Source organism: Loxodonta africana, chromosome 12 (assembly GCF_030014295.1).
Source record: "Loxodonta africana isolate mLoxAfr1 chromosome 12, mLoxAfr1.hap2, whole genome shotgun sequence".
In the NCBI taxonomy this organism is placed as follows: Eukaryota; Metazoa; Chordata; class Mammalia; order Proboscidea; family Elephantidae; genus Loxodonta; species Loxodonta africana.
In genome coordinates, this window is record NC_087353.1 from 41077406 (window position 1) to 41093374 (window position 15969).

At 43.2% G+C, this 15969-nt stretch overlaps 1 protein-coding gene across 2 annotated transcripts; it reads left to right on the top strand.

Annotated features, from left to right (window-relative positions):
• Positions 1 to 8711: 8711 nt before the first annotated feature.
• Positions 8712 to 15618, top strand: CENPA (centromere protein A). 2 transcript variants are annotated; one of them, XM_010591979.3, is made up of 5 exons: positions 8712 to 9677; positions 13120 to 13229; positions 13728 to 13805; positions 14346 to 14497; positions 14821 to 15618. In XM_010591979.3, exons 1-4 carry the CDS (start codon positions 9590 to 9592, stop codon positions 14478 to 14480), a joined length of 411 nt encoding a protein of 136 aa, XP_010590281.1. In that variant the 5' UTR covers positions 8712 to 9589; the 3' UTR covers positions 14481 to 14497; positions 14821 to 15618. The 2 variants fall into 2 exon arrangements, with proteins under 2 accessions (XP_010590281.1, XP_023406287.1); XM_023550519.2 differs by having other exon boundaries at positions 8715 to 9677; positions 14346 to 15618.
• Positions 15619 to 15969: the final 351 nt, after the last annotated feature.

Sequence of the window (15969 nt, forward strand, 5' to 3'; positions counted from 1 at the left end):
AAGGAAGGTGGCCAGGGGCTGAGATGGACCTTAGCCTCTGTCCCAAGAAAAAAGCTTTATTCACTAGAGTTTTCCAGATAAGAGTTCACTAAAATTCAAGTTCTATTTCGCCTCTAGGACTGGAGCTCACCACACACTATCTGCCATGGGCATGGAAGTGAGAAGCTTGACTGTATCTGAGTTGGTTCCAAGTTCCTCCTCACTTTTTCCTCTGTATACCATGCCCTATTTTGTACAAAGACCACTGTGAATTTTAATTTTTAGTAATAATGCTATATATTGGTTCCCACTTGAGTATCATAGTTATCATAAATTGACCTTAAGTCCATCCATAAACGTGCATTCATTTCACAGATTTCTTAGTTTAGAGATGCCAAGATTTAGATGGGGACCCAAGTGCTGCACTTCATTTGGCTCAAGAACCAAGAGAACTGTTTGTTCAGCCATCCGTTCATTGAACATACATTGATGGAGGGCCTTCTATGTACCATGGGGAGCACTAGGGATAAAAAGACTTACGAGATACAACAAAGTCCCTCCTCTCAAGACCCAGAATCTTATCCAGACATGAGATACAAAGTGGTAATACTCACTAACCCACAATATACAAAAAGAACCTGAAAATTTGTATCTGGGACTTCCAACTAGCCTCCTTGGTAAGCACCTGTGTTTCTAACTTTATAAAAGTGTGCTCTTTATAAGGCCTTGGTTACCAAAATATTAAGCACCAGTATGGAAGCTGGGAAAATACAGAACATCATTGTTAATAACATTTCATTCAAAATACAAAAGACCACCCATTGATGTATAAGGTATGTATGTATAAATACATCAATACCTATTTTAATACAAGTATATTACTATAATAAAAAAAATTTTTTTAATATGATGCATATATTATATAAAATAACTATGTAGGGTCGCTATGAGTGAGAATCGACTCGACGGCACTGGGTTTGTTTTTTTTTTTTTTGGTTTATGTATATATTTATCCATGGATAAGTGAGGGCTTACAACTTAAGAAATAAGTCATTTGTCAATGGAGGAAGTGGTGCTAAGATACCGTTTTAGTCAATGAAGTCTTAGATCTCTTAAGAAAACTTGCTGTTCACTGATTAGTGCAAAATTCTGAACTAAACATGTTTTTTTCTCTCTGTCTCTCTTTTTCTCTTTCTTTTCTCCTTGTGTGTCCTCCTCCTTGGATGTCCGGAACCAGGGGATTCAGCTAAACCCATGGTAAGAGTCACTGCCAGATATTAAATACTTGCACACAGAGACAAAGTGAAAAAATAAGATCTAATCCCGAATGGGGACTGGCCCCACAATGAGATAAGATGCAATTCATTATTCATTCATTTATTCAAATCATTACCACAGGTGAGTCACTGGGAATACTGAAAAGAATGAGAAGCCTAAGTTTTGCCCCTATAGAAGTTTCCATTTGATACCCAGGACCAGAGATATAGTAAGCTTTTAACAGATGTGTCAAACCTGAATGTCATTCCACTTATAATTCTAGATGCCTCTTTCCGGTCAAATGATGCGCCCCAGGGATGATGAGTTTTCTTCAGCCATGAAAGTAAGCTGAGCCAACTCTACAACGTTTTCCCTTGCGTATGTCTCAAATTAAGATGTATATGTTGTATGTAGGAGTCCTTGGGTGATGCAAATGTTAAGCACTCAACTGCTAGCTGAAAGTTTGGCAGTTCAAACCCACCCAGAGGAACCTTGGAAGACAGGCCTAGTGATCTGCTGCCGAAAGGTCACAGGCTTGAAAACCCTATGGAACAGTTCTACTTTGCACATATGGGGTCGTTATGAGTCAGAATCGACTCAACTGTAACTAACAACAACAATGTTGTGTTTGGCCTCTTGCCTCCTCACTCTGGGTTACTGAGGACCTCTTCTGGACCACATCCAGACAGTTGGCAGCATTGAGTACAGGACCCTATTTAAAGGGAAATTAAAATTAGGGACCCTGTCCTCTAGGAGGAAACGCTTGTGGCTTAATGGTTAAGAGCTACGGCTGCTAACCAAAACGTCAGTAGTTCGAGTCCACCAGGCTCTCCTTGGAAACCCTATGGGGCAGTTCTACTCTGTTCTTTAGGGTCAGTATGAGTCGGAATCGACTTGATGGCAACGGGTTTGGTTTTGGTCCTCCAGCACATTGGAAATCTAAATTGGAGGAGAGAGGAAACAATTTCACTCTGCCTAGGTATGTGGACTTAAAAGAAAGGCATACCAAGAGTATGGACTGAGATTTCCTCAATTATAAATGAAGGGGTTACATTTCCAAACTATGTTTTAGTTTTATGAAGTGCTTTCAAACTTTTAATGATACTATAAGGCATGCACCATTATCACTATTTTGCAATAAGGAACTGAGACCTAGAGAGGTAAAGCATCTTGTTCAAGTTTCCACTGGTAGCCAGCTACTAAGTGACAGAGCTGGAATTACACCCCAAGCCTTCTGAAACCTAGTTTCCAATGCCACAAAGCTCTCTCAAGCCTGTTCTGACTCTTAAAGTTTTATAAGTGTGCTATAAAAAATATTCCTACTTTCTGGAGAAAACAAAAACAAGCAGCCCTCCTTCAATTCACCCCCAAACAGACCTGTATGTGGATCTTTAGTCTCTCTACCTTCCTTTACCTATTAAAGGCCAGTCTTTCCTTGGGCTCTACATCTCCCATTTCTCTGTTTTTCACAGAAAAAGTTCTTGAAAGAATTGTCTTCCTTCATGCCTCTATTTCCTCAGCTCCACTCCAATCTGGTTTCCATCTGCACTCGTCCACTTAATCTGCTCTTATCAAGGTCACCAATGACCTCTGTGAAGCAAATCCAAAGGCTGATATTCTGAGTTCATCCTTCTTGACCTCTCAACAGCAGCATTTGATACAATTGGCCACTCCTTTGTTCTTGAAACATTTTCCTGACTTCTGTGACACTATATATTCCTGGTTTCCTTCTCCAACAAACCTCTAAATATTGAGCGTCCCTTTCTCCCTAGATAATCTCATCTAATGCTATGATTTTAAAAACCATTATGTGCTAATGATTCCCAAATTTATGTCTCCAAGCCCCAAACTCTCCCCTGAGCTCCAGGCTTATATCCAACTACCTATCTGACATCTCCACTTAGACAGCTATATAATGCGCATCTTAAGCATAACATGCCCCAATACTCTTGATTTCCCCTTCAATTGGTTCCTCTCTCGGCCATCTCTACCTCACTAAATGGTTACAGAACATCTACTCAAAAAAAAAAAAAAAAAACCCAAACCCATTGCTGTTGAGTCGATTCCAAGTCACAGCAACCCTATAGTACAGAGTAGAACTGCCCCATACAGTTTCCAAGGAGTGCCTGGTGGATTTGAACTGCTGACCTTTTGGTTAGCAGCCGTAGCTCTTAACCCCTACACCACCAGTGTTTCCAACATCTACTTATGTGAGTCAAAAACCCAGGAGTCATCCTTGCTTCTTCCCCCATCCGTATCATTGGCGAGTGCTATGGGCTCACTTCCAGAATGTATCTCAAGACCATCTTTGCCCTCCTCCACTGCCATCACCCTTTTTTTTTGGGAGGGGAGCTGGGTTACTGCCATCACCCTGTCCCAGCCTCCGTGAGCTCAGGCCTGGACAACTCCTGCTTCATTGGAGTCTCTTCCTATTCCACCCATTTGCTTTCCACCCGGCAGCCTGAGCCATCTTTTAAATGTGAACAAGATCATGTCAACTCCCCTGCCTAAAATCACTTAGTGCTTCCCAGTGCAATTAGAATAAAATTCAGTCTCCTTACCCTGACCTTAAGAAGCCAGGGTGGTTCCGTGGTAGAATTCTCACCTTCCATGCCAAGTTCAGGGCCCCTGGTGGTGCAGTGATTAAGAGCTCGGCTGCTAACCAAAATGTTGCCAGTTCAAATCCACCAGCTGCTTCTTGGAAACCCTATGGGGCAGCTCTGCTCTGTTCTAAAGGGTTGCTATGAGTCGGAATCGATTCCATGGCAACAGGTACGGGTTTGGTTTCATGCCAGGTTCAAGGAGCCTTGGCAGTGCAGTGGTCAATTGCTCTGCTGATAACTTAATGGTTGGTGGTTTGAACCCACCAGCTGCTCCGCAGGAGAAAGATGTGACAGTCAGCTTCCATAAAGACCACAGTCTTAGAAACCCTACGGGCCAGTTCTAATCTGTCCTATAGCGGCATTATGAGTCGGAATTGACTTAAGGGCAATGGCAATGGGTCTCCATGCCTGGCTTGATTCCTGGCCAGTGCTCCTCAAGTGCAGCTACCGCTTACATGTTGCTATGATTCTGAACCAGTCTCAGTGAAGCTTCCAGACTAAGATAGACTAGGAAAAAAGGCCTAGCAATCTACTTCTGAAAATCAGCCATGAAAACCCTATGGATCACAACCATCCAATCCCTTTGTGCATGGGATTACAATGAGCCTGGGGCCAGTTTGGTGGCAGCTAACAATAACAACAACCCTGACCTAAAGTCCCACTCTCCTCTCCCTGGCCACCTTTCCGTTTCTGGGAACATGCTAAACTCTTATCTTTCCACTTGTAGTTCCCTCTGCCTGGTGCATCCCCCCTCCCCCCACTTCTTCTTTCACTTGCTGGCTCCTTCTTATACATTAGACTTCAGCTCGAATCTCACCTTCACAGAGACTTTCCATGGCCACCTATCTAGAGTAGACCACTACCCCTACCCCAAGTTACTCTATCCAATCACTGAGTTTATTTTCATAATATGTAAGAATTTTTTCATTAGTTTGTTTATTATGCTTTCCCCCTCCCACCAGAACATAAGCATTATGAGGGCAAGGACCGTGTCTGTCCAATTTGCTGCATTATCCCCACCCCCTATATCAGTGCCTGGCACATAATAGATGCTCAATAATTGTCTGTTAAGTGAATCATGAAAATTGTGCAGACAAAAGTGATACGTTCTATGTCAGTGTTGTCCAATAGAAATACAATGTAAGCCACTGCTGTAATCTTAAATTTATACTTGTTAGCTGCCCTAGAGTTGGCCCTTACTCACGTCGATCCCGTATGTTACAGAGTAGGCACATTAGAAAAGTAAAAAGATACAAATAAAATTAATTTTAATATATTTTATTTAATGCAATATATCTAAGATGTTAAGGACCCCTGGTGGTGCAGTGGTTAAAGTGCTCAGCTGCTAACCAAAAAGTCCGTGATTAGAAGCCACCAGCTGCTCTGTAGGAGAAAGATGTGGCAGTCTGCTCCCATTAAGATTTATAGCCTTGGAAACCCTATGGGGCAGTTCTGCTCTGTTCTATAGGGTGGCTGTGAGTTGGAATCCACTTGACAGCAATGACTGGTTGGGTTTGGGTTTTGGGTATCTAAGATATTATTGTTTCAACATGTAAGCGATATAACAAATTAATAATAAGATATTTGGTATTAACTTTTTGTACTAAGTGTTCAAAACTCAGTGTGTATTTCACACTTACATCACTTCAGATTGAGCAACCACATTTCAAGTGCTCAAGAGCCACATGTGGCTAGTGCCTTCCATCCTGGACAGTTCAGCTCTGTGTCGTTGCTGTTTGCTGCCATCCAGGAGGCCCCTGACTCATGGGAACTCCATGTGTTACAAAGCAGAACTGTTCCATAGGGTTTTCTAGGCCATAATCTTTATGGAAAGAGCCCTGAGGGTGCAGTGGTTAAGCCTCAGCTGATAATGGAAAGGTCAGTGGCTCAAAAGATCACAGCCTTGGAAACCCTACTCTGTCCTATAGGGTCGTTATGAGTTGGAATCGACTCGACAGCCACTGATTTAGTTTGGTTTTGGTAATCTTTACAGAAACGGATTCCCCAGGCTTTTTCTTCCTCAGAGTCCCTGGGTGGGTTTGAACAGCCAACCTTTCTGTTAGCAGCCAATCGCAAACCACTTGCCCCATCTAGGGTTAATAAAAATTCACTTTCCTTAGCTAAGAGAATTTATAAGAGTGCATTACCACTAGCTGGTCCTCCTCTCCACTCTTTCAATTCTCCCCCTGCTGTCTTCAGCCACACAGCTGGGGGAGAGAGGATAAACCAAAAAACCAAACCCATTGCCATTGAGTAGATTCTGACTCATAGCAACCATATAGGGCAGAGTAGAACTGCCCCATAGAGTTTTCAAGGAGCGCCTGTGGATGTGAACTGCCAACCTTTTGGTTAGCAGCTGCAGCACTTAGCCACCACACCACCAGGGTTTCCAGAGGTCGTATGGTGTCTGAGAAATGTTTTACTTAATTAGTGGGCAGCTTGTACTCTAGCTGAGAGGGCAGAATTAAATTTCTGAGTTTTAGATATTGTACCCTAATGTCCTTTCCCGTCTTCCCCACTGTCCTGTCAGAGAAATTGTGTAGTCATAGAACAAGTAATGTTAGATCTGACTTAGCAACCTAATTAAAAAAAAAGAAAAATGCATAATGAATCTGTGGCTCAGCAAAGTAACAGTGACTTTCCTGAGATTACACAGGTTCCATCAACCCCCACACCCTCACCCTCTAGTCCCCATCCACCTTCTTCTGATGAGGTCACTAATCGCCCATCCCTACATCTAGCCAAACAGGGTAACCTTTGCTCTCCAAATGACCTCCGCTGGTTTGCCTCTTCTCAGGCTGTGATCTTTGTTTGACACACCATTCCTCCGTCCCCTCAGTCCCACCTTCCCAAATCCCTCCCAATCACCATGATTCTGCTCTACCTTCTTGAGGAAGACTCCCAAATACCCTCAACCTCAATACCCTCCACCCAAGAGTTTCCCCCAATTCCCTCTTCATGGCGCGGTGTCATATCCCTCATCATTTTCATGATAATAGCTTTAGCAAATGCTTGTTCTTCCTTCTTGTCAACACTTCATCACAATTCAAACCTTCAGCAAAGGTTTGCATCACCACTTCAGTGCTTGCTGACTGCTTTAATTTTTTTCTTATGCATTATTCTGTTTCACACTCTCAAATACCTCTAGATGACTCTTATTATCCCCATTTACAGATGAGAAAACTGAAGCTTAGAGAAATTCAGTAACTTGCCTTCACACCTAGGGGCAGGTCTGACTTCCCTTACTTCAAAAGACCACACTCTTAAACACTGTAACATGTGCATAATTGAAATCACTGATTTTTTAATTAATATTTTTCCTGATTATAGTACAAGTTCAGTGTGGATCATTTAGAAAATGCAAGAAAGCAAAGTGTAGAAAATTAAATCCCCTTTTTTTCTAAGACATGAACTGAATTCATATTATCCCCTAACAGGACAAGATGGAGCCAAGGAAATTAGAAGAAGTCATTAAGTCAAAAGTGTGATCCAAGAATAGCGATGAGGCCTGCCCCGCCCGAAACTCATGGCCAGAAGCCTGGTGATCCTGGTTGTCCCCTGGGCCCTAATAGTCAATAAAGCTTATGCAGTGAAACGACTTCTGAGTCATATTTAGAGGGTGTTCACGAAAGGGTCACAGGCACAACATGGAATTGTCATATCCCAGTGGGGTCACTAGGGTTGGTGTCAGCTAGTGTGGTAACTCATTGTGTCTCCCCTCTGCACCAAGGACTTTGGCTTTGGCCAAAATTTTTTTTTTAAAAGCCCTTCTCTCTTTTTATTCCATAGCTTTTACATTTTATAACATTTAAATAGAATCTTCTTAAGCAAAGATATGCAGTACTTTTCTCACAGGTTTCCTTAAAAAGTAAAACCTGGGGAACATCTACATCGGGTGGCTAGGGAATGCCTTTTGAGCCCAGCAGTGATTAGCTCCCTCTGCCTCACTGTGAGGGATACTGTGCTGCTGCCTCAGACTGGGTAATTCCTCATGCTTCTTACTTGCTGGGTGCCATGGATGTCAATTCCCATGAGAAGGCGTCCTCTGTAGAGGGAGCTTCCCCAGCAGTTATAGGCATGGCAGCTGCCTTTATTGAGCTTTTCTAATGCATCAGGGATAAGGACTATTCTTAAAAGAACAAGAGTGCATTACGTGGGTTAGTGTCACCCAGTGCAGTAACTCATAGTGTCACCCCTCACCCTGCATGGACCTCATCCTGTACCAGACCATACAGAATCCACAGTAATGTTTTTGTACTCATGCTACTTGTAAATCGTAATTCTGTATATCACTACTTCTTTTCCTTTAGTAACTACTTCATTCTCAAAAAACGTTTTGATATAGGTTCACAAATACTAATTACCACAATATTGTAGCTAAAATATCAGAAAATTTGACAAAATCGACGACAATAAAAACACTGGCAACAATGAAAACAACAGCACATCCTTGTTGCACGGTATAGACAAAACTACGTGATTCCAAGTGTCATCATAATTGGATAACAATGACAGCTCTGACCGGAGTGCATTAACCCAAAACCAAACCCATTACTCTTGAGTGGATTCTGACTCATAATGATCCTACAGGACAGAGTAGAACTGAGCCATAGGGTTTCCAAGGAGTGGCTGGTGGATTCGAACTTCCAACCTGTTGGTTAGCAGCCAAACACTTAACCACTGAGCCACGGGGGCTTCAAGAGTGCGTTAGCACGTTCAGAAAGTAAATTAGCATGGAGTTTCAGCCTTGTAGATATATTGATACATATAAGCTGGGCTTACAAAAAAGTTTTTGTTGTTATAACTACAGGGATTTTTTAAATAAAATAATAAATTTCTGCTGAAACACTGCGCAAAAATTTTATAGACAGTCATTTTGGTGTCACCTTCTCCGGCAGTGTCACCTGGTAGAGTCAGCACTTCCCACCCCCTAACCCTGCTCCCAGTGACGTCAGTACTCCCTGTGGACCTCACTTTCCTCATCTTCAAATGCTAATTTACAGGGTTGATAGGGCCAAACATAAAATGTCTAAGGAAAGTAATTTTTTTTTTTAGAGAAACGCGTTCTACAAACGCATTTTTCAAATTGAGCTTGCTCTGTTTGAGCATCGAAGCCCCCTGGTGGCACAGTATTAAGGCGATTCACTGCCAACTGAAAGGTTGGCGGTTTGAAACCACCAGCGGCTCTGTGGGAGAAAGATGTGGCCAACTGCTTTTTACAGATTTACAGCCTTGGAAACCCTATGGGGTGGCTACGAGTCTGAACCGACTCCACGGCAGTGAGTTCGGTTTGGGGCTTTGTTTGACCAGCGGTCACACTGAACGAGCGATCTGACTGCTCAGAGAACACCCTCACGAACGAGCCGCGGCAGGAGAAATTCCCGCCTTCTTTCACTTCGCCAAGTGTCGGTTGGTCGGTTTCACCGTCGATCCCGGCCCTCCTCCTATCACCGCCCCGCTGTGTTCCCGCCGGCCTGTGTTCTCATTGGTCCACCCCGCAGCCTCCTACGCCATGGGCGTTCCAGAGTCAGCCACTGGGAGTAGCTGAATTTGGGTTTAAAAAACGCCGGTAGTGAAGTAGCCGCAGCGAACGTTTTGAACGGGGATTCAGCGCTGTCTACCCTCCGAGCGACAGCTTCTCGGACCCACGCGGCCCTGGGCTCTCGGACGCCAGCCTTTCGCCCCCGAAGCCCGTGGAGTGGGGCCGCACGCTTGGCCCGGGGCCGAGCGCCGACCCCTCCGGCCCAGCCATGGGCCCGCGCCGCAGGCGCCGCAAGCCGGAAACCCCGCTGAGGCGCAGCCCGAGCCCGACGCCCCCGGCCCCGCGGCGGCCCTCAGGTAACCGGGCCGCGGCCCCTTTCCCTCCGAGCCGACTTGCAGCCCGTCTGTGAGGCAGGCACGGCCGGTCCGCGTCACAGACAGGGAAGGGCACTCGCGTGCCGGGCTGGAGCTGCGGTAGAGCCGGTGTCGCCCGCCTCCCGGCCCAGTGGCCTTTCTCCGCAAGGGGCCGAGCGGCCCTGCCATCGGGCAGGGGTCCCGGGAGCGGCCGAGGGGCTGGACAAGGAAAGGACTGCATACTCTTTATTGTTTATTGAGCCCTTACCCCTAACAGCTCGGAAGAAAGGCCTGGTGATCTACTGTCCCAAAATCGGTCATTCATGGGGTTGCCATCAGCCTGAATCAACTCCACGGCAACTGTTTTGAGTTTCGTTTTAACCACTAACTAACAAGGCATTGTGCTAAGCTCTTTAGGTACATTATCTCAACTCTATATTGTCCCCATTGTACCGATGAGAAAACTGAGGCCCGATGACTTGAGCAAAGTCACCCAGCTTGTTCCAGGAGATACGGGATTTTTTAAAATCTGTGTTTGTGCTTTTTAAAATTGCGTAAGTATTGGCGGCTTTCAGTAACAATTTCAAACGCAATCCTGCTCTTAGAAGGGATCTTTCCAGGCTTGTTTTCTTCAGTGAGTGGCAGTGTTGGCGCTGAGCCAAGCCCGCTAACTCCAAGAGCTCTCACTCTGTTCCCTTCCATAAGTTGTGTCCCTGGGAAGGAGGACCGAGTTGTGGTTCTCAGTTTCTGTCCTGTGGATGGGTGGCAGCAACTGCTTTACTTATCTTCTAACTCTTGTTCTATAGCCAAAAAAAAATCCAAACCTGATGCCATCGAGTGGATTCCAACTCATAGCAACTGTTTAGCTTATAGCTAAGGGCAGGGTGAAAAATGAGTGTATTATAGGTTATATAGAGAGGCTGCAGTTGTGATTGGGGTTTTTCTTTCCTAAAACATAACCTTTGTATCCAGCCACCTTGCTGAATTCTCTTGTTCATCCTAATAGTCTTTTAGTTGCTTTAATTGAAATTTTTGAGTAGACCATTGTATTGTCTACAAATAATGACTTTTATATTCCTTTTTAAGTTCTATGTGTTTTTATTTATGTTTTCTTATTGTATTAGCGAGGCCCTGAGGCTAATATTGAAATAAGAGTAGTGCTTTGGCTATCTTCGTTCCTGATTTTAACAGGAATATTATTAAGTATGATATTATCTGTTGCTTTCTTATGTAGAAGCATCCTTCCACTCCAGACTAAAAGTTTTTTCTCAAATGGGCACTGAACACTTCTGCATGGGCCCTTGGTCAGATCCTCCTCTCACCTTCTCAGAGCCTTTCTGTTACCCTTTCTACCTGTGCTTGGAATTCAAGCTCCTTGTATTTTTTCCTCCATAACTGAGATGCTTCTGGTATTGGTTATTTTGTTTGCTGAGCTTGGTTCCTTTCATGCTGTTGGCTTTCTTAAATTGTTTGATGAGTTTTAGTCGTGTCCATCTTTACATTTTCTGTGACTGCCCTTACCTGTTTACTAAAGGCGGCCTCCAGGCACTGGATGGCTGACTGGTGCAGGGGAGGGGTGGATGCCAGTTGTTTATCTCCTGGGTCTGGGGCCACCTTCTTTCTCCTAAATGTTACTAGTCACCTGGACACTGCTCTGTTTCTTTGGTCCACATTCCCTAACCAGGGATAAAATCTCCACTGCCAGCCATTGGCTCAACTCCCAACTCATGGTAACCCCATGCACAGTAGAACGAAATGCTGCCTGTTCCTTTGCCATCCTATCATCCGTCTGGGATCTGACTGTAATTAGCTGACTTTCAGAAGTAGATCGTCAGGCTTTTTTTCTTACTCAGTCACAGTCTGGAAGCTCCATTGAAACCTGTCTAGCATCATAGCAACACGCAAGCCTCAGATGGATGGTGGCTGCCATGAGGTCCACTGGCTGGGAATTGAACCCAGGTCTCCTGTGTGGAATGTGAGAACTCTCCCACTGAACCACCGCTGCCCCCACCCACTGCCCAGCACAAGCCATCTCTGGATTGCCTTGCCTTCCCCCACTTGCTCTTCAGCTCTTCTGACAACTTTATGATTAGTTTGCCGTTTTAAAACCCTTCTATTGAACTATTTGTGGGTTCTCTTTTCTTGACTGGACCTTAAACAACATTTCAGAAGTTAATTTTGTTCTTCAAGATGTTAGTTTCTGTAGATTGTATTTTTTTTATTTTTTATGCAAAGTTTTAAACTTATCCGAGATTTGTCCATTTTATTGGTCATTGATTTTATTTATTGAGCAACTGTACTACTTTTTTTTTTAATTAATTTTTATTGTGCTTTAAGTGGAAGTTTACAAATCAGGTCAGTCTCATACAAAAATTTACATACACCTTGCCATACACTCCTAATTGCTTTCCCTCTGTTGAGATAGCACAGTTCTTCCCTCCACTTTCTGTCCTCGTGTCCGTTCGTGTAGCTTCTGGCCCCCATGCCCTCTCATCTCCCCTATATTTTTTGTTTATTCTTTTTCATTTATGTTGCATTACCTTTAATACTTCTTTTGCTCTAATGTTCTCTTTGTAACACATGAGTTGAATGCTTAGCTCCACTATTTAATGTTCTTGTTTTGTAATAGGTATATTTTCAGATCACATGTTTTTCTCTAGTAATACTTTCACTGTATCTCATAGGTTTTGAGGTATAGACTTTTTATTGTTGTTTATTTCTAAATTGTCTAATTTCAGTTAGATTTCCTCTTTAACATGTTATTTAGAAGAATTATTTTCTCATATTCTTGTGTTTCTAATTCCTAGTGTCAATATAGTTGGTCAGAGAATTTGGATTTTATGATTTCTACTTTGGGGGATGATTTTAAAGTTTTTTTTTTTTTTCTGGCTGGAACCAAGATTTGACCAAAGACTGTGACTCAGTGCACTGGCACTGAGCCGTGCCACTTCTGAGGTCCCAACTCAGCCACCAATGAGCCTTGACCAAGTATCTTCATCTCTCTGGGCCTCAGAATAACCAAGACAAGGAAATTGTACTAGATACTCTCTCAGATTCCTTCCAGTTCAATAGAAAACTAAAAATAACTGAGTTTCCAATCTAAGTGGGTAAGGCTTAAGAGATGCACAGTCTTGTAGGACCCAGAGGAGGGAGACTACTCATCAGTTTGGAGGGGATCAGGATTTTGGAAAGGTTTCATGGGAGAGTTGGCATTTGAGATAAACCTCAAAGGATCATTGATGCATTCACTTAGCAAATATTCGTTTGGCGCCTATCTGTTGTTTCCTAGGTACTGGGGATAATAGCAGAGAATAAAATAGACAAAAACCTCTGCTGTTGTGGAGCATAGCACTGTCTAATGATTTCACAGTTTCCCTGTCTCAGCCAGGCTGTGAGGCACTACTTATTTTCCACTGGACTTTTATGACCCAACTCTTTTGCCCAGGCGCTCCCTCTCGTCGGCGTGGCCAGTGGAGACCTCGCGTTTTGAAGGAGATCCGAAAGCTTCAGAAGAGCACAGACCTATTGCTAAGGAAGAGGCCCTTCGGCCTCCTGGTGAGCTCCAGGGAACTGTCTGCCAACCCCTATGCCACCCTACTTTCTTTAGATTTCCCAGGTATCCAGGAGCTTACTATCTCCTGCCTGAATGTTGAGGGACCTCTTTTCTAATCTGGTAGGGGATACTCTTCATCTTCTGAAAACATGAGCTCTCCAAAATTACCTTCTAATTCTTTATGGAATTAATTTCTAACCCCCAGTATCTTTGAAACTGGGCTCTTTGATTATATAAATAGAAATTCTTTCATCTACCCACCTTTTGGTTTCTTTCCCTACCCTGAGAGATGACGTCCTCATCTCCCTCCCCACCACCAATGGGAGACGTATCAGTTCCTGTAGTCACTGCTACTGAGTTAGGTCCTGCCAGGAAGGAATAATGAAAATGAGAATTCATTGGAAACTCTTGGAGAGAGTCGTCTTCCTTTGAATCTCTTTTACGCTCTACTCCTCTCCCTTTCCCCTTCTCCACTCGTCCCTATCCCAACTCCTTCGCAGGCAAGAGAAGTATGTGCTTTTTTCACTCGTGGTGTGGACTTCAATTGGCAAGCCCAGGCCCTGTTGGCCCTGCAAGAGGTAAGAAAGGGCAAGGCACAGTTGGGTGAGGGGTGGGTGTGGGAAAGGAGGACTTCTTGAATTCCACATGCTTACCAGGACATAAGGAGCCCTGGTGGCACAGTGGTTAAAGTGCTTGGCTGCTAACTGAAAGGTTGGTGATTGAAACCCACCAGCCGCTCTGTGAGAGAAAGATGTGGCAGCCTGCTTCCATGAAGATTACAGCCTTGGAAACCCTATGAGGCATTTCCCTTCTGTCCTGTAGAGTCACTATGAGTCAGAATGGCCTTGATGGCAACAAATTTTGACCAGGACATGGCTGACTAGATTGTCACAAGCTGAATCTTGTCCCCTTGAAAAGAGCAAGAAGTTAACACCCAAGATTTTGGAAGCTGGATCCTTGTTTGATGGCAGCAAAACTCCCAGGCACAGTTTAGTCTCATTCTGTGAATAACCTTTCTTACAGTCTTTGAGCCCTCAGAGACTAAGTTAGCAGGTCCTGAAGAAAAAAAGCAGTCCGTACCCCCTCATCTGTGTTAGCCTTTCTCTTTCTATTCTCAGGCGGCAGAAGCATTTCTAGTTCACCTCTTTGAGGATGCATATCTCCTCTCCTTACATGCCGGCCGCGTTACTCTTTATCCAAAGGATGTGCAACTGGCCAGGAGGATCCGAGGCATTCAGGAAGGACTCGGCTGAGCTGCACCACTGTATCTGTAAGCCTTTCCTGCCCACCCAAAGGGCGAGTGCACTTTGGAGAGAAAACATCCAGCTTCTCATCTTGGGTGGGAGTTTCTCCAAAGGAATTTCCCTTCTTCATCCTTAGTCCTGCCCTATCTTGCCTCTTCTCTAGAAAAGTCTGCAGTTGGTTTTAACTGCTTGGAACTCTGGCTCATGCCTTTTTGTACAATGTTAAATAAAGATGTTTTTCTATTAAGTAATGACTAGGACAACCTGAATCTCTGGCAGAGTAAAGCCTCTCCTTTTTACAAGGACCAGATACCTCATTTTTATTATGAGAATTTTTTCTTAATTTCAGAAATACCAGGGACTCTCTGGAGCTGTGGCCAGATCCATGGAGCCTGAGGGGCTGTCTCTGGGGCAGTATGACTGTATGGCTTTTTTTTTTTTTTTTAAGAAGGTGAAGACTACATGGTTTCCTCTGTAACAGAGGTAATATGTGAGGCACTCAACATAGTCCCAGAGGCCTGAGAATTATTTTTAGATGAGAGACTCCAAGGATGACCTCAGTTTGTGAATTATTCAAATGACCCTTTTCATGATTTGGAAAAGTGGATTTGCCGGATTCTAGGAGAAAAGGAGATTTACTTATTATTTTAGACCTTTCTGTATTATTTACGGCTTTTACCATATGTATATTTACTTTTATTTGAAACTTAAGGGAAAAAATACAAGAAGACCACTTCAGTCATTTGCATAGAAGGGCCTGGCATGTCTGGCATATAAACTGTACCCTTCAGGTTAATCTCATCTTTAGTGGCAGCATCAACTTAGTGAGTGGACCGTCCTGTCAACAAGTTTATAGCTTTTCAAAACTTTAATTGTGGCTGACATAAAAAACGTTTAAGGTTTGATGTTCTAGTTCTTTCCAGTAAGTTCCTATTGAAATTATTCAGAAATTCTAACTTGTAGAATTTAGCATGTCCTTCTTTAAATCACAAAAGATGTATAATAATTTATGCTTTATAATTTTTTATACCAGTATTTTAAGACGCTTTTTCAATTGTTTTATAGATATATTTGTAACTTCTTTGTAGAGAGATAATAAATATAGTTCTTTAGTGAAAAAATTTAAAATAAAGATTAACCAATTATATTGTATATATATGTATATTTTCTTTTGGGGGGAGAGAATATTTTAACATTAAGCTGTATTATTTTGTACTGTTTGCAAACCTAAACAAGAATTGAGGAAAGTATTTGTGCCTCCAGTGGAGGAGATTTTAAAACCTTGTGTTTCTGTTGTACCTGAAAGCCATTTAAGAGATGTCCAGAAAAATGAGAAGTGCCACCCAAAGATTTTAGATTTTGTGTGTGGTGAAAAATGATTAGGGAGAACAGAATACTGATGATGACATGTTAGTCACCTGAATTCAAAGACAGACTAAAGGACAGGACCAAGTTCTATTGTTTAATAAACAAATTTTAACCCTTCAGAAAAACTTCT

Bases quoted from the DNA above. Each gene is read 5' to 3' on its own strand.
- CENPA (XM_010591979.3), top strand. From the start codon at position 9,590: ATGGGCCCGCGCCGCAGGCGCCGCAAGCCGGAAACCCCGCTGAGGCGC. The intron at 9,678-13,119 runs GTAACCGGGCCG...TCTTTTGCCCAG, and splicing joins GGCCCCGCGGCGGCCCTCAG to GCGCTCCCTCTCGTCGGCGT. The intron at 13,230-13,727 runs GTGAGCTCCAGG...ACTCCTTCGCAG, and splicing joins AGAGGCCCTTCGGCCTCCTG to GCAAGAGAAGTATGTGCTTT.